The sequence below is a fragment of the Neoarius graeffei genome, chromosome 11, assembly GCF_027579695.1.
Source record: "Neoarius graeffei isolate fNeoGra1 chromosome 11, fNeoGra1.pri, whole genome shotgun sequence".
NCBI classification, from domain to species: domain Eukaryota; kingdom Metazoa; phylum Chordata; class Actinopteri; order Siluriformes; family Ariidae; genus Neoarius; species Neoarius graeffei.
In genome coordinates this window covers 57,226,716-57,249,870 of record NC_083579.1, presented here as the reverse complement: position 1 = coordinate 57,249,870, position 23,155 = coordinate 57,226,716, and the positions used below count along the sequence as shown (strand labels likewise).

General features: G+C 38.7%; 1 protein-coding gene across 6 annotated transcripts in view; it reads left to right on the top strand.

Moving 5' to 3' along the window:
- The window catches only part of col12a1a (collagen, type XII, alpha 1a), an 89,368-nt gene that overhangs the window by 33,435 nt on the left and 32,778 nt on the right, over positions 1-23,155 (top strand). For 5 of the 6 annotated variants that reach the window (XM_060934315.1, XM_060934321.1, XM_060934316.1 and 2 more), the window contains 18 exons: positions 1,587-1,736; positions 1,836-1,955; positions 2,091-2,255; positions 2,506-2,652; positions 3,139-3,278; positions 4,608-4,737; positions 5,820-5,965; positions 6,720-6,849; positions 6,956-7,092; positions 11,672-11,801; positions 12,867-13,006; positions 13,102-13,234; positions 13,461-13,481; positions 13,572-13,711; positions 17,163-17,292; positions 18,338-18,474; positions 18,683-18,812; positions 22,487-22,629. In XM_060934315.1, the coding sequence (XP_060790298.1) occupies positions 1,587-1,736; positions 1,836-1,955; positions 2,091-2,255; positions 2,506-2,652; positions 3,139-3,278; positions 4,608-4,737; positions 5,820-5,965; positions 6,720-6,849; positions 6,956-7,092; positions 11,672-11,801; positions 12,867-13,006; positions 13,102-13,234; positions 13,461-13,481; positions 13,572-13,711; positions 17,163-17,292; positions 18,338-18,474; positions 18,683-18,812; positions 22,487-22,629 (2,369 nt within the window). The remainder of the gene's footprint in view (positions 1-1,586; positions 1,737-1,835; positions 1,956-2,090; positions 2,256-2,505; positions 2,653-3,138; positions 3,279-4,607; positions 4,738-5,819; positions 5,966-6,719; positions 6,850-6,955; positions 7,093-11,671; positions 11,802-12,866; positions 13,007-13,101; positions 13,235-13,460; positions 13,482-13,571; positions 13,712-17,162; positions 17,293-18,337; positions 18,475-18,682; positions 18,813-22,486; positions 22,630-23,155) is intronic. The other variant, XM_060934318.1, reaches the window with a different exon arrangement.

Here is a 23,155-nt window from a genome sequence, read left to right as displayed (position 1 = left end):
GGTTTATGAGCGGATATGACACAACCTTGCCTGCTCAACTGTCAGTCTAAATATGATCTAGTGTTTGTGTGTGTGAGAGAAGAAAGCTGATGTGCACATTTGAAGGTTCTGAACTCAGATTGATGACCTGAGTGAAGAATGCAGTTCCTAATTGGGAGCAGATCCAGTAACTGGGCTCTTGCACGATTTGGAGAAAAAGATAAGACCGAGGCATATTCTTTGGAATCACACTTAGCTTTATATTTGTTATTATGAATGCCACAGAGGTCGTTATAAGAGACTTAATAATGAACATATGTGAAATGTGAGTCCAGACACAAGAGCAAGGAATGTGTAAGTTAGAAGAAAGGCATACTTTACATTATGCTTCCTAATCAATATAATCTGTAAAGACTTGCATTCAGTCCATGTGATACTCAACAAGGAATTCACATCTTTTTGTAACAGACCCCAGCCCAAAACAATCAGCACAGAATTTAAAAAAAAAATTAGAGGCAGGATAGTTTCAATATGCCTACTGGTGCTTTACTTTGCTGTTAAACAGCTTATGCGTCATTTTAATTATGTGCTGTCAGAAGGGAATGAAAGCAGGTCATGTATTTACACATGCTGAGATTCCTGAGTAACCTTAAACCACTCTAGGGAATCCATCTATACCTGGATTGTTCAAGTGCCAACATCTCATTATTTAATTCGGTCTGTCAGCACTTTCAGATAATGAGATAATATATAAAATGTATATAAAATATATAACTTATAGTTGAGAGCTGTGTAGTTATTATCATCATGCATTTAAAAACAAAACAGGGCAGCGAATACCATGAACCATACATTTAATGTGTTGTGCATTTGAGATTTATGTTGAAAGCAGCACAAATCTTTTGCTGAAGGTGGGGACGTCTGTTTTGTTAGATAGCCTTTAATTCTATTCTTTATTTACAACAGGAAAGCTCCAACGCAGAATCCAGAAAACATGGCGTGTGCAAAATCTCAGGAAGCCTTTTTAAACCTTTTTAAAACACTTTAAAAATATTAGTCCTCCCTGTCCCCTGGCTATGGCCTTTTGCCAGGGTTATGAAAAAAAAAAAGTTTCACTGTGGTTTCAGTATGAGCTTGTTTTGATTTTGGGCTCCATGCAGCTGTGTTCTTCCTGAGCAGGGAAAGTCTCACGTCAGTGGACCAACATTCAGGTGTCTTTACAGAAGCGGAAATGAGGTGCAGATTGGGGGATGAAAAGTAACCCTTGAAGATCAGTCTTTCTCCTGCTCATGATGGCGTCTACAAAATCCCTTAAAGTTAATCTTGTAATTAATTGTCAGTGATTGTGTCATTGTTCAATAATGTATCAGATGCATTTAAAATGTACAGAAATTGTTATTAATAAACAACTATTTGTATTGCTGGTCTGGTCTCATTTGGTGTCCAAAACCCCTTTACTATGTGTTCCCCCCCCCCCCCCCCCCCCTCCCCTTTATCACCACAACGTTTTCTTTCTCGTAAGCAACTTCTGAATATAATTTACATTATAGCAATGACAGCACCTCTGTATATTTAATATCTAACTTTTCTATCCTCTGCTTGGTCAGATGTAATGTGCAAAACAACTGCCCAGGCTGATATTGTCCTGCTGGTTGATGGCTCCTGGAGTATAGGACGTTTGAATTTCAAGACCATCAGGGCATTCATTGCTCGTATGGTGGGCGTTTTTGACATTGGCCCAGACCGTGTTCAGATTGGTAAGGCTGTCTTTTTTTTTTTTTTTTTTGTCTCAAGCTGTAGATTTTGATCTGTACCCAGAGACAGGTGTGGAAAATTGTGTTCATTCCTGTACACAGGTTTGGCCCAGTATAGTGGAGATCCAAAGACTGAGTGGCATCTGAATGCACATGGAACTAGAGATTCACTGCTGGAGGCCGTGGCCAACTTGCCTTACAAAGGAGGAAACACTATGACAGGTATTTTCATATCTACATGATATTCCCAATTTCCATTTCATTTATTAACTTGACAGAGCTAAGAGACTATGAAAGCTTTATATAGGCTTACATCTAACTACTGTTATTATGACCAGTATTTTGCCTTTTGTCTAGGTCTTGCTTTGAATTACATCCTGCAGAACAATTTCAAAGCTAATGTGGGCATGCGTCCAAACTCCCGTAAAATCGGAGTCCTCATCACTGATGGCAAATCGCAGGATGACATTATTGCAAACTCTCAAAATTTGCGTGACCATGGCATTGAGCTCTATGCTATTGGTGAGAAAACCTTTTATGCCTTTAAAATACAATGTTAAAGATATAATTGCTTTTATTAAGTTCATTAATTCAGTTTAAATTCAAGTTTGTGTATCTACCACCTTTAATAGATGTGCAAGTAACTGTGCAAGCCAGGTTTATAATCCTCTGTGTTTTATCTGAATAGTCCATGTGGGCTTTTATTTGTACATTAATGAGGTACTGGTTTAGCAAAAAAGAAATAATGTTCTTTACTCTCTTTGATGGTTAGGTGTGAAGAACGCTGATGAGAATGAATTGCGCTCCATTGCCTCTGATCCTGATGAAATACACATGTACAACGTAATGGATTTCTCTTTTCTTTTGGATATCGTTGATGATCTGACAAACAACCTGTGTTCAAGTGTCAAAGGCCAGGGTAATGTAAAGGACATTTGTATTAAGATCATTTAATATAGAAATCACTCTCATATATTAAGCATTGTTATGGCACAAGACTTATTTATTTTGTAAAGACCCATTTAGGCCTAATAGTCCTTGTAATCAAACAAAGCCTTTTGTGTGATTTTGAAGAAACAGTGAACAGAATCTTAATATTCCGTCCAGCTGTAGAAATAGTAGAAGAAATCTGGGAGCTTGTCACATATCCAAATTTCTCATAAGGATAAGTCATGGTCTCTGTCATGCTAGATATATTTGGCTTCAGCCTCATCTGAAAATGAGATACGATTTAATAATAACATACTTTATTTTAGCCTCTTTCAAAAATGAGCCAAAGCTCTGACAAGTAGGGAAAATGTTTCTCTGATTGTATTTAAACAAGAGGTTATTAGAGAGTCCAATCCTATATGTATACAAAGATTAAAGTGGTCAAATGTCAATGTGTCATCGTTACCCCTTTCAGGAGGACCAATGGCACCCACTGACCTGGTGACCTCTGATGTGACCCACTACTCATTCCGTGCCACCTGGAATGGCCCTGAGGACCCTGTTGAAAAGTACCGCATTGAGTACTTTCCAGTCTCTGGAGGACAAACAGAACAGGTATCATATTCATCTCCAGAGAAACTCCACAGCTCAAAACAAAGAAAGGTATTTTGTATCCTGCAGACTCACTTTAAGTTCACTCAGTATCACTTTTAAATGGAGTATAATTGAAGCATGAAAAAAGCCATTACTCAGGCCAGTTTACAAGGCAGAGCAGGGAATTCCCAAATTATTTTATGTGTTGCTTATTGGAGTAGTGCTTGCCTCCTCAAATGGGCAAGCCATGTGGGGCTGTCTTTCCACTTTTACTGCCAGGTGAAACGAAAGTTTCTCTGAAGACTGAATTTTCATTTTCTTTAATTCATAAATAGGAATTGATCGTGATGCCATTAGATTTATGATCCTTAATCTCATTATCCATACTCAGAATTGGCACGTGGAAGGCATGAGGGTCTCTGCCTACCTCATTAGGGTTTATGCACAGAACAACTTTTTCAGAAAAAGGAAAATAGTCTACACCTGTTCACGTTATTTGGCTCTTGTATATCCAACAGACCACTGGCCCTGGACTCTAAAATGCTACAAAATAAAACCTTAAAATATTTTGCAAATCTCACCTCTACATTACGCATAATTGTCTTTAGGATTTTGAATATAACATGAGTATTTTCTGATATATTTTCAATTGACTTCCAATTAATGTTACATTGTAGGTCGTGGCTTTAAGTAGCCTTCTTTGTTTTGGACTTGTCACATGCTTGTCTGGAGACTTTCCAGTAAAAGTTTTTTTTTTTTTCTCTCTCTCTTTTTTGCTTTTACTTGAATTTAAATAAGATCTCATCTCATTATCTCTAGCCGCTTTATCCTGTTCTACAGGGTCACAGGCAAGCTGGAGCCTATCCCAGCTGACTACGGGCGAAAGGCGGGGTACACCCTGGACAAGTCGCCAGGTCATCACAGGGCTGACACATAGACACAGACAACCATTCACACTCACATTCACACCTACGGTCAATTTAGAGTCACCAGTTAACCTAACCTGCATGTCTTTGGACTGTGGGGGAAACCGGAGCACCCGGAGGAAACCCACGCGGACACGGGGAGAACATGCAAACTCCACACAGAAAGGCCCTCGCCGGCCACGGGGCTCGAACCCGGACCTTCTTGCTGTGAGGCGACAGCGCTAACCACTACACCACCGTGCCGCCCTTTAAATAAGTTCAATAACTTATTTTTATTTATTTTTTAAGACTATTTTGTGTTCTATTTTTAGACATGTTTACAACTTCTTTGATTCAGGAGCTTGGTTGCAAATTTGAATTTCCCTCCGGGGATTAATAAAGTGATTTCTGATTTTTTTTTTTTTTTTTTGTCCCTTTGTCTTAGTTGTTTGTGGATGGGAATGTGAATACTGTGGTGCTGCAAGGTCTCGATCCATTGACCGAATACTCAGTGAATGTTTACTCTGTGGTTGGAGAAGACAGCAGTGAGCCCCTGAGCGGCACAGAAACCACACGTAAGAGTCAAACTTCATTTCCACCACAAATGGCATTCGGAAAGAATCGAGCCAAAGCCTCGGCAAAAGGTTTTATTCTTATTTTTAAAAATGGATCTATGACAAATTTAAATTCTAATTATTGCAATATACTTAATCTCTTGCGTTTATCCTTCTTGGGTTACTCTCTCAAACTGGAATTATTATTGAGGCTTTGGCTTTGATTTCGCCCCTCCCTATTGTTTTAATTAAATGTGAACCACTGTTTGTTGCTATAGCAAATCTTATGCTTTTCATTCAGATTTTAGTAGTGTTACTGTAGAGCCATGACTAAGAGAGAGTTTATCCTGATGTTAAAAATCTGGAAAGTTTCAAAAGCACACTTTAAGCCAATGATGGTCAGTTATTTAAATCTGAAGCCAAGTATTTTAACTGTTTTTTTTTTTTTTATTTATCTATTTGAGTGATCTGATTATGCTGTCACAGCAATGACATATTTGGACATATTTTCATTCAAATATGCATGTAAACTGTGTAGAAATTATAATGTTTTTTCCATAAAGATTTGCTATAGCAACTTTTATATTGTTTAGACTAGAAAAAAAAGTTATAAAAAGCTATACAGTGGAATGTGGATGTTGCTTTTAAGCTGTTTTTATGTTCTGCTTCACATTTTGAACTTTATCCTAACCCTAACCATCATCATTCCCTTTACAGAGCAATGAATGTTATCATAATATACAGCATGATGCTGCATGGTACAGCAAAGTGTCGTTGGTTTATTCCTGCCTTTAGTGTTTGATTGCTGTTGTGTTTATATACCAGTGCTCAGCCTGTTCAGTAATGTTGCCATATCTGTGTGGCATTAATGCGTGTTGTGTTTGTCTGCCATCATTCATTAGCCATCATGTAAGTATGTAAAATCCACTGCCATCCGTACATCATCCTCTCTGCCACCCGTTCATTGTCTTCCATTTAACCACCATGCAACTCCCAGTATGTGTGCCTTGGTCCATCTGTGCTGTCTGCCAGCCTCAGGGTTTAGATAGACAGGGGGCAAAGGATCTAAACAAAAAAGAGAAAAGATGTGTTCCCCTCTGTAGTGCCCGTAGATAATATAAGGAGGTTGACCATCTACAAAGTTGGCTCCACCACCATGAAGGTGAAATGGGAGAAAATCGAAGGAGCTACTGGCTACAAATTGCAATACTCGGCTATAAATGCCACTGAACGCACCACCAAGAAAGAGGTATGATCTGTGCTTAGATAATCTACCTCACTACAGCACAACAATAAAGACGGAGCTCTTAAATATGCTCTTTCATTACATAAAACGCTGTGGAAGCAGTACTCTTTACCAGCTAGTCCTATTCTTTTTTTTTTTCTTTTTTTAAACACAAATGGACAATAAAGAAAGACAAACATTGTAGGCCATTATCAGAGGCATGCCTTTGCTCTACTTTTTGTACATACTGTCTGTAAATTGTGTAAAAGCCACAAATAATTCGTCTCTTTGAGGGACATAGAAAGGCAATGTCAGTGTCATAAGTCCCCAAGAAGCTGTCTATTACCTAACAAAGGTGGAAAATAAATTGGGTTTTAATATTAGTGTTGACCTGTATGTAATATAGTTCCTGATACTTTGTCTAATTCCATTTAAATTTCCAATAACCCACCCTATTATTTTATACAAAGACATGCTTGTACCTGAAATTGATTTTGCTAAAATCAGTATACTTGGAAGGCTACATCCTTGCAGGTTTTGATGTTTTCCTTGTTTTGAATCAATTCACAAATTAACTTTACGTCATTATTTGAGTCATAAGCCTTTCTTGGGTTAAATATGATGTCCTTGGTTAGAGAGAACATTAAACCCTGCAATGTTATGGTCCGCCAGGAATGCATATTGTTACACCAGTTATCCTGATTCTCCTGGGTTAATCGCATAGCTACTTGGTAGTAACCATCACTGCTTTCACTGTTGATGTGGTTAACTTTGACAGATGCGTGTAAAAGCCAAGGTCACGGATGTCCAGCTGAGGAAGCTTCTCCCCAACACAGCGTACACCATCACACTCCTCCCCCAGAAAGGCGAAAAGTCCAGCTCTCCCCTCACTGCTCAAGGGGTGACCCGTAGGTGGCGCTAGAGCATGCTAGCTCCAAGCAGGGATGCTTGGCATGGTGTTGAGATTCTCACTGCTTTTTTGCTTGTTTGTGTTTATCTTTTGCCCGCTTGCAGTGCCGCTGCCTCCACCTGGTGAGTTGACGATAACGGATGTAACTCACAGCAGCATGCTTCTGAATTGGGACGCAGCACCTGGACTTGTACGCAAATACATAATTACTTACAAACCTGCAGATGGTGAGAGTAAAGAGGTGAGCTTACCATGCATCACACTGGCACAGATATATTTTCATGATGGGCAGTGTACAGAGACTCTTGGTAAATGCGGTTCCTCCGGAATTACTGATGTTCAGTAACCCTTCAAGATTTTGATTTTTCTGCAAGAATATGGTAAAACTATAGTGTAAAAGAGTCACAAAAGCAATACAGAAACTTAATGTTTGTCAAACATATTCTTAAAGTTGGATAACTTGCGGTACTTCATATGATACAAAGGTACTTCATAAGATGCAAAGGTTAATACTAGACATAGCAGCAGAAGTTCGAGTTCATTTGTATAAAACTGAATGACCACATGTACCTTGCTTGTTCGAAAAAAAATTAGATGCTAAAGAAACTTTGTTTCATGAAATCAGGTACAACTTGAGACGCAAAGAAAAGTAAATAAAAAGGAAATGTAAAAAAAAAAAACGTAGCTATTATAAAAATGATGCTAGCAGTCTACATAAATAATTACCCTAAACCTAACAAATGTTAAACAAATATCACTCTAGTTAACATTACTGTCTAGTTTATTACAAAAGTGTATTATCTCACAACACTATGAAATTGTGTGATTAAAACCAGTGTTTTGTGCTAAGCAGTACATACACTGATGATGACGAATATGAATTCTGATGACACTATCACGAATGAATTTAAAATTTTATGTTGTTTGCTGCAGATAGATGCTCCACTTTTTATAAATTGCTGATGTACTAGTAAGATTACCTACACTTAAATTCTAGTGGTTGGGGAGGAACTTATGCCGCTTTTCCACTACAAACGCGGCTGAGCCGTGCCGTGCTGAGTCGAGCTGAGCGGGGCTGTTGGAGTTGCATTTCGACTACAACCGCGCTGAACCGTGCTGGCTGGAAGTGGGTGGACACATTGGGTGGAGTTAGCGAAAGTGGGTGGACGTCAGGTGATGTCGTTAAGCAGCAAGAGCGTATAGATGAGGCGAGGCGCATAAGGCTTCAGAAATTCTCGTAATTCGTAATTCTTCTTCTTCCGGGTTTGCGGTGTTTACAGATCCCAGCGTGCTCGCGGGGCGTGTGTGGGCATGTGAGGACACTCCTCCTCACCAATCAGTGCACAGGGGAGTGTCTGGTCACGCCCCCAGCCTCACTCGGCTCGCTTTGGCTCGCTTCAGCCCTACTCCAAAACGGTGCGAGTTTTAGGGGCTAAGCAGGGCTAAAGCGAGCTGAGTCGTGCTGTTTTTTGGTAGTCGAAACGCGAGCCGTGTCGGGCTGAAGTGAGCTGAAGCGAGCTGAAGTGAGCTGAAAAAGGGTAGTGGAAAAGGGCCAATAGATTTCTCAACATAGTACCTAACACACTTTGTGGCCAAAGCCATGCCATTGCACATATCTACTGCACCAGTGTGTCATCTCGAAATGTAGGCATTTGCTTAAACGGAACACAAATAAAATAAGACTACCAAAAAAAGATGATGATCATTGATGAATATGAGTTACTTAGCTTATTGTCCCATTAAATGTATTTTGCAACATGATGGAAGCAGCTGCTGAGAGACTTGGCTTTTGGGGCTGAGTGCAGGGACATAGAGGGTGAAACATCTGCCAGAGAATAGAGACAGCAGATGAGGATGGAAGTCTGTGGATTTATGATTGGCACACAGCAACCTTGTCACACTCGGAACTACCCTGCTTTTTTCATTTTTCGTTTTATTGCTGGACTTTTTGTTTGGCCATGTTGCCAGAAAAGCACTCTACATCCTGAGGCATAAATCAGAGCATGATGCTGCTTGTTACTCTTAGTACTGGAATGAAAAGATGAAGTAAACAGTCTCCTTCAGGCTGAGATCCTGCAAAAAGCAGCAGAGAGTCTCTTAGCTGATGGATGACACGCAGTTGGATTAAGAGCTCAGGATAAACTGCTTTGCAGGAAGTGTGCCTTTCAAAGCAGAGAGTCTTCAGCTTTGGATTAATTTGTCTAAAAATTTTCAAAGAAATGACCACTCCTAGTTTCTCAGCCATTATGACTTTTAGAAAGCCAATATATGCATTTATGTGCAGATCCTTTTAAATTATTTTGACCCTATTTCTCCTTGTAAAATGTTTGTAGATGTTTATTACAGTGGATATAAAAATTTTACATGCCTTTGTTAAAATTGCGGGATTTTGTGATGTAAAAAATTAAACCTTGATAAATCATGTCGGATTTTTTTTCTATCACGTTCGACAGTAATCTTTAACAGTAATGTTCATGTAACAGTAATCTTAATGTAATCTTCAACAGCCAACAAAATTCAAGTAAAAAAAAAACAAATATAAACATTTTAGGAAAAAAAAAGAAGAGAAAACCTGCAATCACCTGGTTGCATACATGTGCACATGTTTTCTCAGGGGACATGCGACTCTGCATACTGTGAATTAACCAGTCACATTCTCGTGTCCCAAAGTAATTATCATATACCTGTTATCAGTAAAGTGATTCTGATTAACCTAGAATAAAGATCAGCTGTTTCTGTCGGATTTTTTTTTTAAAACTTGATTTCATCCGACTGCTGAAGCCATGGTCCCCAAAGAACCCCAAAGGCATGTACAGGATCTCATTGTTGAAATGTATTGATCAGGGGTGGGTTTCCCAGAAGCCTCTTAATGCTAAGAGCGTCTTAACTTGGGGAGAGAGAGTGTTCATTGTGCTGCTTGCGCTACCATTTAACGATGATCTTTGTGCTGCGATGCTTTTGGGAAACCCACCCCAGGAGAGGGATACAAAAAGTTCCAAAACATTAGATGTGCCATGGAACACTGAAGACCATCATTAAGTGGAGAAAATGGGATACCACAGTGACATGAAGAAGAAGAAGAACTTTATTTATCACATGTACACTTAAACACAGTGAAATTCCTCTCTGCATTTAACCCATCGGAAGCAGTGAACACACACATGCGCACACACACGTGAGCAACGAACACACACACACACACACACACACACACACACACACACACACACACACACACACACACACACACACCCAGAGCAGTGCCTGGGGAGCAGTTAGGAGTTAGGTGCCTTGCTCAAGGGCACTTCAGCCCATGGCTGCCCCATATTAACCAAACTCTTTGAACTGTCCAAAATTATCAAACTATCCAAAATTGTCAAAAGGTGAAAAAGAAAACCCATCAGCAAGGCTGTGGCAACATTATAGGAGCTGCAGGAAAATCTAGTAAGTATTGGTTACTCCCTGCATGTGACGACAATCTCTTGTATTCTTCACATGTCTTAACTATGGGGAAGGGTGGCTAGAAATCTGTTCTCATGATAAAAAAAAAAAAAATCATCCAAGCCTGCTGAAATCACCTCAAACCATATGGCAAAATGTGCTATGGCCTGATGAGACCAATGTAGAACTCTAAGCATAATTCTAAAAGATACACTATCGTTCAAAAGTTTGGGGTCACCCAGACAATTTTGTGTTTTCCATGAAAAGTCACACTTTTATTTACCACCATAAGTTGTAAAATGAATAGAAAATATAGTCAAGACATTTTTCTGGCCATTTTGAGCATTTAACCGACCCCACAAATGTGATGCTCCAGAAACTCAATCTGCTCAAAGGAAGGTCAGTTTTATAGCTTCTCTAAAGAGCTCAACTGTTTTCAGCTGTGCTAACATGATTGTACAAGGGTTTTCTAATCATCCATTAGCCTTCTGAGGCAATGAGCAAACACATTGTACCATTAGAACACTGGAGTGAGAGTTGCTGGAAATGGGCCTCTATACACCTATGGAGATATTGCACCAAAAACCAGACATTTGCAGCTAGAATAGTCATTTACCACATTAGCAATGTATAGAGTGTATTTCTGATTAGTTTAAAGTGATCTTCATTGAAAAGAACAGTGCTTTTCTTTCAAAAATAAGGACATTTCAAAGTGACCCCAAACTTTTGAACGGTAGTGTATGTTTGGTGCAAAAACAATACACCTTCTCACCCAAAGAACACCGTACCCAAAGTGATGCATGGTGGTGGCAGCCCAAGCAATGGGGTTGCTTCTCTTCAGCTGGAACTGGAACTATAGTCAGCATAGAGGGAATCATGGATAGCTCCAAATATGAATCTCTTTTGGGGGGAAAAAAACAAAACAACAACCCTGCAGGTCTCTGTTAGACAGCTGACGATGAAGACAAATTTTACCTCCCAGCATGATAATGACCCAAAGCACAAAACCAAGTCAACAAAGAAATGGCTTCAGAAGATGATGATAAATGTTTGGGACTGTCTCCTGTCAGAGTATTGACCTAAAACGTATCAAAAGCCTGTAGTATGACTTTAAGAGGGCAGATTTTTCCTTTTTTCTTTTTTCCTTAAAATGGTTCTATTTGTTATTCACTTAAATTTTGTTGGTTTCTGTATCACATTCAAGGTGAAAAACAAAATCTAACATGATTCATTGTTGTTTTATCATTTACATCAAAACCTTTCAATTTTATCCAGGGTGTGTAGACTTTTTATATCCACTGTAAATCAAACAGAGTTCTCATTTTATTAAGGTATTATTAATCTTCAAAGTTTTGATCTTAAAATCCCTTTATATGCAGCTTGAAGTGGATGGAGACGTGACGACACAGGGCCTGGATAATCTAAAGTCCCAAACTGAATATGACGTGGCTGTCACACCAGTATATGACTCTGGAACTGGAAACCCAATGCTCAATCAGGCCACCACAGGTGAATGGCTAGTAATTTACTCTTGATTTTTACAATGCCATATTAATACTGAAAATTATTTCAGGTAAAAATAGTAAATGTCCAATTTAATCAAACCTTTCTTCCTTTGCTCATGTCAGAATGAAACACATGTATGCAAGTGATTCCATAAATCATTAAATGTGTTCATTTGCATATCACAGAAATGCTTTTTTTAGACGAATAGATTTTAGACAAATCATTTTGAAAGGTTTATTACAGTAAAACATTCCACTGTTAAATGTTCACATGATAGTTTATCAAAAATGTATTGCTATTTTAAATATTGCTATAGAAGGAAATTTTAAATGACGCTATTCACATAGTTTGTCAAGTGCAAATTTCTTTTTTGTATTTGCTTTATGGATAAAGCTTCACTTAATGTCAAATCTACATGTGTCAGTCTCGCTTTAAAACCTATTAAACAATGTGTAAAACTATGTGCATTCATCTCCACTGAAAGCTTATTTGTCATATGGAATTGACAGGTCATTTTGAGAAATTACATAATGGCAGTTACTAACAAACACTGGAAACAATTAATATTTCGGCATGAATCATTACATCATCTCAAGAAATGTCTATACATGGACTACATAAAATTATATTTTAGGAAATAAGCTTACCAATTACGAGTATAAAGTATGATTCAGTATAGAGAGATTAAAAATGATTTTTGAACTCCTACTTGAAAATAAAAAGAGAAAAATGTATGCCTTGTTTATGGAGCTGGGATAAAAGTATAAAAATATCAAAAACTGGCAAGCCATTTCATGCACAATTGTGGAAGTATAAAATTTAAAATTTATAGCCGGAATGTAGCCCCCCCCCCCCCCCCCCCCCCCCCCCCCCCCAAAAAAAAAAACAAACAAACAAATGCAACAACAACTAAAAATTTTGAATAGGAAGTAAAATCTAAATATTTTCCTTTGGTGCTAATGATTATGGTAAATTATATCAAAGTGATTTAAATCATATACTTTACAGAATAATTTATTTCTCTTCCTGTATGTGAACCAAGTTTCTTCTTTGTCTTCAACTTTGTAGGTACTGTACCAGCACCAAAGAATCTGAGGTTCTCTGATGTGACACTAACTAGTTTTAAGGCTCATTGGGAACATGGCGGCCCTGACGTAGCCCTCTACCGCATCGGCTGGACAAAGTCAGGAGAAAACAACTATGCATATGTATGAACCTCAGATGAGAGAAACTGAAGAATTGACATTGTTTATGTTGTTCAACATGTGAAAAGTCACATTTAAAATGTATTGCCTGTCTTTAGGATATCTTGAGCTCCGAGGACACCAGTCATCACTTGGAAAACCTAGAACCAGACACAAAATATGATGTTTCGATTACTGCAATTTACCCAGATGAATCAGAGAGTGATGACCTCACTGGAAGCCAGCGCACACGTAAGAAAATTTATTTTTTTGAGGGTGAAGCAAAATATTATTATTATTATTATTATTATTATTATTATTAATATTATTATTATACCTGTGCAGAAACATGTATAGCATTCTTTCAATTTAATGACAGTTGTTATTCTTGTAAAAAAATAAGCAGAAGAAGACATAAAAGTGACACACTGTGAATTTTAATAAGTATTATTGTTTCCCCTTCTGTCCACCCCCTTAGTATCCAGGATAGTTACACCTGGTAAGTAGTTTGTTCTTGCATAATACACATAAGCAAGACTATGATTATCATATGAGATGCAGAAACAAATCTGACTCTTTGCCTTCAAAGCTCCCACTGGTCCCCCTCAGAACCTGCAGGTGTTTAATGCCACCACCACCTCCTTCACAGTGAAATGGGACCATGCCCCCGGCAAAGTCCAGAACTACAGGATCACATACGTGCCTACTGCAGGAGGCAGGCCACATTCGGTAAATCACCTTTTAAATCGTCTCATCATTTTATTTTAGAATTATTTGAGACACATGAGGTCATGTATTACGGTTTGCTTAAACTAACTGGCATTTGTAAAAACCAGCACCATTATAACCTATCAACACAAGCATACACTAATAGTAGAAAACACCGTATACAGCATAAAAAAGCCATCGCGCACACCTTTTACTCAAAATGTTATGATTATATGGTTTTTCTCATGGCTGATGATCTGTAACACTGACCAGCATTTGTCATAAGGATTTTATCAGCTGGAGAGGGTTTAAAGCTTGAGACAGAATGCAGTGGCCTCTCATATTTTAACACTGTGGTAGGTAACATTCACAGCAGACAGGTATCAAAACTCTTGAAGAAGGAGAATGATTTAATGTTATCTACAGTTGTGGTCAGAAGTTTACATACAGTGACATGAATGTCATCTTGGATAACAATGTCATGGCAATATTTGGGCTTTCAGAAATTTCTGTTTTTAAACATTTCTGTAATATTTCAGATGTTTGTATGTTAAGTGTGTCCTTTGTTTTAAATGTTTTGTATGAGTGGAGATCACTTGGCTGCACACCAAATCTACCTTTGGGTACAAATAAAGTTATCTAATCTAATCTTCTCTGAACTGCTCTTTTTCTGTGGTGGAATGATTGTACAGCATACATATTTAATTAAAAAAAAAGAACCACTAGAATTTGGTGCACGGGTTTTAATTTTCTTTGGGTTTTCTGAAATCAACACAGGCTCAAAATTATACATACAGGGCCAAAAATGTACTTACTTGGATTATTAATTCAGAGGTGCTGAAACTTCCAAAATGAGGCTTATCTTGCCAAGGCCATGGTCTCTTAACTTCCTGTTAGTGATCATGTTTGACTACAGCTGGTAGCTTCTCTGTGCCTTCATTAAAAGGGTTTGTTTACAGCACTCATTGGATTGACCAACACACAATACAATGAGAAAGTCCAAGGAGCTCAGTTCAGATCTGAGAAAGAGGATCGCAAATGTACACAACTCCGGAATGTCTCTTGGAGCCATTTCTAAACAACTGCAAATTCCAAGATCAGTTCAAACAATTGTATCCAAGTTATTGTGAGGTGTAGTCACTTTGCCAAGCCACTTTGCTTCAAGAAAACCCAAACTGTCACCCTCAGCTGAAAGGAAATTGGTTTGGATGGTCAGAAACAACCTGGGAACCACCATGGCACAGCCCTGCCATGAACTGGAAGCTGATGGATCACTGTCTACAGTTCAGATGACCATGGACTAAGAGGCTGCTATCCAAGAAACAACCCCCCGCTCTGTGGGTGGTAAAAGAGAGCAACTGGACTTGCTTGAAGATTCTTGAAGACGTTTCACCTCTCATCCGAAAGGCTTCTTCAGTTCTGTCTGACTAGTAGGGAGTATCAGGTATTTATCCTCTCATGGATGAAAAGCTCATCTAAGGTGTCGTTGAGTCATCCTGTTGGTGTGGGTCACTGGGGGCTGGATGTGACCCACACCAACAGGATGACTCAACGACACCTTAGATGAGCTTTTCATCCATGAGAGGATAAATACCTGATACTCCCTACTAGTCAGACAGAACTGAAGAAGCCTTTCGGATGAGAGGTGAAACGTCTTCAAGAATTTTCAAGCAAGTCCAGTTGCTCTCTTTTACCACCCACAGTTACTATGACCTGGATGACTGAGAATCTTCACAGACAAACCCCCTGCTCCAAAATTGACACCCTCAAGCGTAACTAAAGTTTGAAGCTGATCACATGCACGGACAAAGCAAAAGCCTTCTGGAGGATATCTGTATGGTCAGATGAGACAAAGATTGAGTTGTTTGGCCACAGTGACCACCATGGACAGAGGGACACTGTACCAGCTGCTGGTGGTGGTGGTAGCAGCATCATGCTTTGGGACTGTTTTGCTGCCAGTGGAACTGGTTTATTGCACAAAGTGGATGGAATAATGAAGAAGGAGGACTACCTCAGAATTCTTCAGCATAAACCATCAAAACTTGAACAAGACTTGGGACTTGGCAGTTACAACATGACAATGAACCCAAACACGCATCAGAACTGGTTGTGGAGGATAAAGCAGGCTAATGTTAAGTTTAAAACAAATCCTGACTTCAACCCTGTTGAAACTATATGGACTGTGCTTATAAGTCGAGTCCATGCCAAAATTTAATTGAACTCTACCAATTCTACCATGAAGAGTCATGAAATATCCAACCAGAATAATACCAGAAGCTTGTTCATGGTAAACAATAATGTTTGGTCAAGGTGAATCTTGCAAAGAGACATTTTACCCAAAGATTAGGTGTGCTGTATGTATATTTGTGACCCTGTATGTATAATTTTGACCCTGTGTTGTTTTCAGAAAACCCAAAGAAAATTAAAACTTGTGCACAAAATTCTATTTAAAAATTTTTTATTTTTTATTTTTTAATTAAAGATGTATGCTCTACGTTCTGCCACAGAAAAAGAACAGTTCAAAGAAATTACTGAAAGCCCAAATATTGCCATGGCATCCATATCCAAGACGACATTCATGTCACTGTATGTAAACTTCTGACCACAACTGTAGCTCCAGGTTCATCACACGCCTCCACGCTGAAGCAGTTAGATATTTTATAGAGAATTAGTAGAGGATTCTGATGAGGAAAATGATATTTTGCTTGTTTTTTTAAAGAAGCTTCATCATTTACACTTTCTGTTGAGTTTGGACTCAAATGTATTTTTAAGGTGAGAGGAATCAAATTATGTGAAACTAGCAATTAGTTGCAGCATTACAATCACGAGCAAGAAGAATGTTGAAACGCTGCTGGAAATCGCTCAACAAAGAAGCAGAAGCCAAGTGACCCAGTCTATAGATTTGAGAGCAGATGGTTCTGAATGCAGCAGATGCTTGTGTGTGTGTGTGTGTGTGTGTGTGTGTGTGTGTGTGTGTGTGTGTGTGTGTGTGTGTGTGTGTGTGTGTGTGTGGACAGTTGTGAAGATTTCTAAGCTATCCAAAATGCGGAGGAGTAGTTGATAAGGGAAAAGTATATCATCATCTCCCCACTGTTGTCTTACCAGAGGTTGTTGGATTTTGTAACCTTTCTGACTATCCATCTCAAGTACAAGAAAAGAGCACTGGCAAAACAAATCAGTTAGTTTTTAAATAGGGCTTAAATGTTTCAATAATTTTTTGTAGTTTCGTTTTGTGCAATACCTTATGCACAGTATACAGATACCATAGCTTATGGACAGTAGGCACCATCTCAAACTTCTAACCCTATCTGGGGCAAGTTAATTCTGCCAAGGTTGCTTAAAGCGAGCTAAACTTTGCTGAGATTGAATAAAACCTTCCTACTGAATTGGACTTCCTGGTACATCTCTCAAACAAATGGATGACTATCTGAGAAGCTGTTTTTTCAAGTGGTTGTCTTGCTTTCCCATGCAGACTCAGATTGGTGGGAAGAAGAACACAATTAATCTGCAGAGGTTGACTCCTGACACCCCCTATTTCGTCACCGTGGCAGCTGTTTATCCATCCAGAGAGGAGAAAGAAGTATCTGGTGAAGGAAAGACATGTACGTGACCTGCATAGTCTTAACGAACAACATTTAAATGGTATTGGCTGATATTGTGTGGTATATCAGATATATTCCATTCAGCTAGCATGATGTTCAGCGAGCCAAAGATGAGTTTAATATCATGCTAGCTGAATGGAATCTATCTGATATACCACAATAAAGCCATTATTATTATTATACGTACACACTCTTCATATCAGCATTCTTGAAGGCCAACGCTAGCTTACCCGTGGTTCAGCGCTATCAGCGCAGCAGTGAAGTCACCTTCCAGCCGGTGTAGTGTTCATCGGTAGTGTTAGCGAATGCTAATAAAGCACCCAAGCCAGTGCTATCGAGAACAAGTAGCACAGGCTAATGACCAAGAAACTAAGTTTTCTGTCTCCAGACTCCTATTCTACGCACGCTCGCTCGCCACAGTATTTTTCACTCAGACTTAAGTATTCATTTCCCTATGTAATTTACTTAGTCACTTTTAAAATCAACATCGACAGCTACACACAACGGAGCAGCCTGCTGCTAATCCCTTATAAAATCCTTTGTCCTGTTCCTTTTTTGGTGTGTCTGGATAAGTTTTGGCTGAGCTGAAGTCCCAGCTCTAATAGTAACAGTTCACTACTGCTTGTAAATATGTGTGAATTATATCTAATGCAGTTTTAGCAACCTTTCGGGTGTTCAGTGCGTCTTTTTGTTTCCCAGCGAACAAAGAAATTATTCTGCACATGTGCAGCAGAAAACTTTCTCACTGGATAGTCGCGTCAGCTCCAATGTGTGATGTCATTTTGTCTTGACAACATGCAATATCGTAAACCATATTGAACGTTCATTCTCCACTGGGTAGAGTGACGGTATACACGTAGGATAAGCGATATGCTAACAATATTGCATGCTGTCGAATCAAATGAATGAATTAAACCTGCTTGAAGGGAATAGAATATATTTTTATTCCATGGAAAAAGTGTCCTGTATGTATAATAATTGCATTCAATAGTAAGGTGTAAACTATAATATAATGGGCAAACTTTTTGAATCCTGGTTTTCACAGTGGCACTCGGAGGAGTGCGACACCTTCGAGTCACTGATCCCACCGTCAGCTCTCTGAGGGTAAACTGGGAGCCAGCTGAGGGCAATGTACGCCAATATAGGATCTTCTATCATGTGCCAGGGGGACCAGAGGACATGGTATATACTCACAGTACCTCTCCGAGTCACAAGTTACATATTAAAAGTATAACTCTTTAATAAAAAAAAACAGCCTGTCAGTCCACCTACTCAGTGTCACAATCATGAATGTCTTCATGACATACTATTAGATATTAGCAAGCACAAGAAATATGGCCATTTCTGAAACGTCTGCTTTTCTTTTCTTTTCTTTTCTTTTTTTTCTCAGGTTCAAGTCTCTGGAAACACGTTTAACACAGTCTTGAAGAATCTACAATCGGACACTGTGTATGATGTCACTGTAGTTCCAGTATATGCAGCTGGGGAGGGCAAACGCTTGACTGAAAGTGGAAAGACATGTAAGTCTGTAAAAAAAAAAAAAGGAAACTAGTGTTTCACTGGGAAATATACCACTCGTATTTTTCATACGTGCTACATCCAGGACATGTGGATTAAAAACCGGAACATAAATCTCTATAAGTCACTCGCGAGGAAATCGATGAATTGTTTTGACAAAGTTGGGTACTTTTTGTTTGTGAATGTGTCTATATCATATAGTGGTGCTTGAAAGTTTGTGAACCCTTAAGAATTTTCTATATTTCTGCATAAATATGACCTAAAACATCATCAGATTTTCACACAAGTCCTAAAAGTAGATAAAGAGAACCCAGTTAAACAAATGAAACAAAACTATTATACTTGGTAATTTATTTATTGAGGAAAATGATCCAATGTTACATATCTGTCAGTGGCAAAAGTATGTGAACCTCTAGGATTAGCAGTTAATTTGAAGGTGAAATTAGAGTCAGGTGTTTTCAATCAATGGGATGACAATCAGGTGTGAGTGGGCACCCTGTTTTATTTAAAGAACAGGGATCTATCAAAGTCTGATCTTCACAACACATGTTTGTGGAAGTGTATCATGGCACGAACAAAGGAGATTTCTGAGGACCTCAGAAAAAGCGTTGTTGATGCTCATCAGGCTGGAAAAGGTTACAAAACCATCTCTAAAGAGTTTGGACTCCAGCAATCCACAGTCAGACAGATTGTGTACAAATGGAGGAAATTCAAGAACATTATTACCCTCCCCAGGAGTGGTCGACCAACAAAGATCAGTCCAAGAGCAAGGCGTGTAATTGTCGAGGGGTCACAAAGGACCCCAGGGTAACTTCAAAGCAACTGAAGGCCTCTCTCACATTGGCTAATGTTAATGTTCATGAGTCCACCATCAGGAGAACACTGAACAACAATGGTGTGCATGGCAGGGTTGCAAGGAGAAAGCCACTGCTCTCCAAAAAGAACATTGCTGCTCGTCTGCAGTTTGCTAAAGATCACGTGGACAAGCCAGAAGGCTATTGGAAAAATGTTTTATGGACAGATGAGACCAAAATAGAACATTTTGGTTTAAATGAGAAGTGTTATGTTTGGTGAAAGGAAAACACTGCATTCCAGCATAAGAACCTTATCCCATCTGTGAAACATGGTGGTGGCAGTGTCATGGTTTGGGCCTGTTTTGCCGCATCTGGGCCAGGACGGCTTGTCACCATTGATGGAACAATGAATTCTGAATTACACCAGAGAATTCTAAAGGAAAACGTCAGAACATCTGTCCATGAACTGAATCTCAAGAGAAGGTGGGTCATGCAGCAAGACAACGACCCTAAGCACACAAGTCGTTCTACCAAAGAATGGTTAAAGAAGAATAAAGTTCATGTTTTGGAATGGCCAAGTTAAAGTCCTGACCTTAATCTAATCTAAATGTTGTGGAAGGACCTGAAGCGAGCAGTTCATGTGAGGAAACCCACCAACATCCCAAAGTTGAAGCTGTTCTGTATGGAGGAATGGGCTAAAATTCCTCCAAGCTGGTGTGCAGGACTGATCAACAGTTACTGGAAACGTTTAGTTGCAGTTATTGCTGCACAAGGGGGTCACACCAGATGCTGAAAGCAAAGGTTCACATACTTTTGCCACTCACAGATATGTAATATTGGATCATTTTCCTCAATAAATAAATGAACAAGTATAATATTTTTGTCTCATTTGTTTAACTGGGTTCTCTTTATCTACTTTTAGGACTTGTGTGAAAATCTGATGATGTTTTAGGTCATATTTATGCAGAAATATAGACAATTTTAAAGGGTTCAGAAACTTTCAAGCACCACTGTAAAAAGAACATCACACGTTGGCTTGAAGATATGAAGTTTATCTTCTTGTTTTGAAAAACTCAAATTTTTCAGATGAAATACATCGTGGAGCTGAGTGACATATTTCACTAATATTGGCTGGCTTTCTTTGGTGGTATATCAGATGTATTCCATTCAGCTAGCATGATATTGAATGAGTTGAAGACGAGTTCAATATCATGCTAGCTGAATGGAATATATCTCCTATACCACATTAAACCGCCAGCCATCATCATTTATTATTATTATTATTATTATTATTATTATACATTCCTTTCGGGTGTCCAACGTGTCTTTCAAAATTCTCTCAATCTTCCGTATTTAACAAAGCAAACCTGGCAGCCATGTTTGTTTACAAATTGTCACAGTCGCTCGCTAGTGCGGAAGTTCTACATCTCTGAGGTGTGACGTCATGTTGTCTTGACAACCATGCAATATTATAAACCATATTCAATGCTCATTCTCCATTGGGTAGAATGATGTAATACATGTAGGATAAGTGATATACTAACAACAATGAATGCTATCTAACCAGTTGAATGAAACCTGCTAGAAATGAATAGAATACATGTTTTTATTCCGCTGAAAAAGTGCCTTGTATGTATAATTCCCAGTATTTCACTTTTTGATGATATCACTCCAAGTGTTTTCCTGCTGACTAGACTCATGTTGTCAAAATGGCAAACCAGTTCAAAATTACAATTCCTTTGATTTACGTTTTTCTGTAGACATATCCATATAATATAACGAACATTACATGGTGGCGCAAAGATATGAAGTTTATCATCTCATGTTGAAAATATTTTCACTCATTTGCTTCGCTCATTTGTGAATATATTCACCAGTTGAAGATAAACTACATATATTCATGGCACCATGTAATATCCTCTATTTATGTCATGGTTTTGGATCTCCATGTCCTAGATGTCACTCGTATGAAAAATACAGTGGCATATTTCCCAGTAAAAAATATAATATAATGCTGAATTGATCACTGCTAAAGAAATTTGTATGTAGAGGTTCTCCATTGTATGTGTCTCAGGAGGGACTGAAATGAATCCTGTTTATGGTCTGTAATAACTTGTAGTGGCTGTGCAGACCTTCAGATGGTCCATGAGTAATCTCCTTCCCTAAATGGAAATCCCGGGGAGATGCACACACATAAAAGGCTGCTGTTACTAGCTACAACCTGAAGGATGGGGATCATGCTTTTCATGTTCCCTGCTCTTTTCCGATTATTCATTTTATTCATTTACTTTAGGCTTTTATCCCTGTGCTTCCCCTCAGTCTTTGCACAATATTAAGTGTTGTTGTGGTTGCAATTTCAGTAGCATGGAATTAGTTACCGGAAAGAATTTGCTTATGTAATAATTAATAAAAGTCTCATCAGTTAAACCAATTTACACAGAAACCTGAGATCCCAAAATGCGTTTGTGTTAATGAGTATTATTCATCATTTCACTACAAGAAAGAATTGTGTTTATTATTCATACTAATCCTTGTGCTCTGTGTTCCTAAATGGCAGTACTGTCATTGCCAGACTTCGGCACGGTTTACTTAATGTGGTCGACTGCTGAATTACACAAATACTGTGGACACCTGCTTTAAGTTACACATTAGCAAATGTGTTCATACCATTTTAAATGTTGTGGTTTCCTCCCCCCACCCTTTTGTTCCAGTACCTTTGAGTTTATATGCTTTGCTATGCAGTTTCACTGAGACAGAGCTTTAGTAGCATAATTTTATATAATTCTTAATCAAGACAACTGAAACTAGGTTTCCTAATAAGTGATGCATGATGTTTTTCCCCCATCCAACTTATTTTTTGTACTCTTGTATCTATCCCATAGTGGTACGCTCACCTGCCAGGAATATCAAGGTATACAACCCCTCTACAAACACACTGAATGTGCGCTGGGAGCCTGCTTCAGGTGATGTCCAGGAGTACAGGGTCGTCTATTCTCCTCTGACAGGAACACGTCCCTCTCAGTCGGTGAGTCAAACTATATCATGTATATGGTTTTATAGTAAATTAAATAAAAGTAGAAATCTCTCTTTGTGTGTTATCTCACTGAAGACAGCTGGTCAAATTATGGGGTAGTTGTTATGCTTTGTGTGTTGTATTTCCTTCATTTCATTTTCTATACTGCTTATCCGTTGCGGGGAAGCTGGAGCCAATTGCAGGTGACACTGGCCAAGAAGTAGGGTACACTCTGGATGGGTTGCCAATCCATTGTGTTGTATTTATAACTCATAATAGAGTTATACTTTTATTACTGGAATTACTGTTTGTTTGTTTTAAGGAATTTTCTTGCATTTTCACATGACCTTAAATAAGAGAGAAGGGAATCTAAAAACTCTTCAATGATTTCTTTACTGAACACAAATATGAGCTACAGTAGTTGAACAGAAAATTTGATTTATTTCGGAGTTTGGGAATAATATACATTACATTACATGGCATTTAGCAGACGCTCTTATCCTAAGCGACGTACAATGTACCCAGAGCAGCCTGGGGG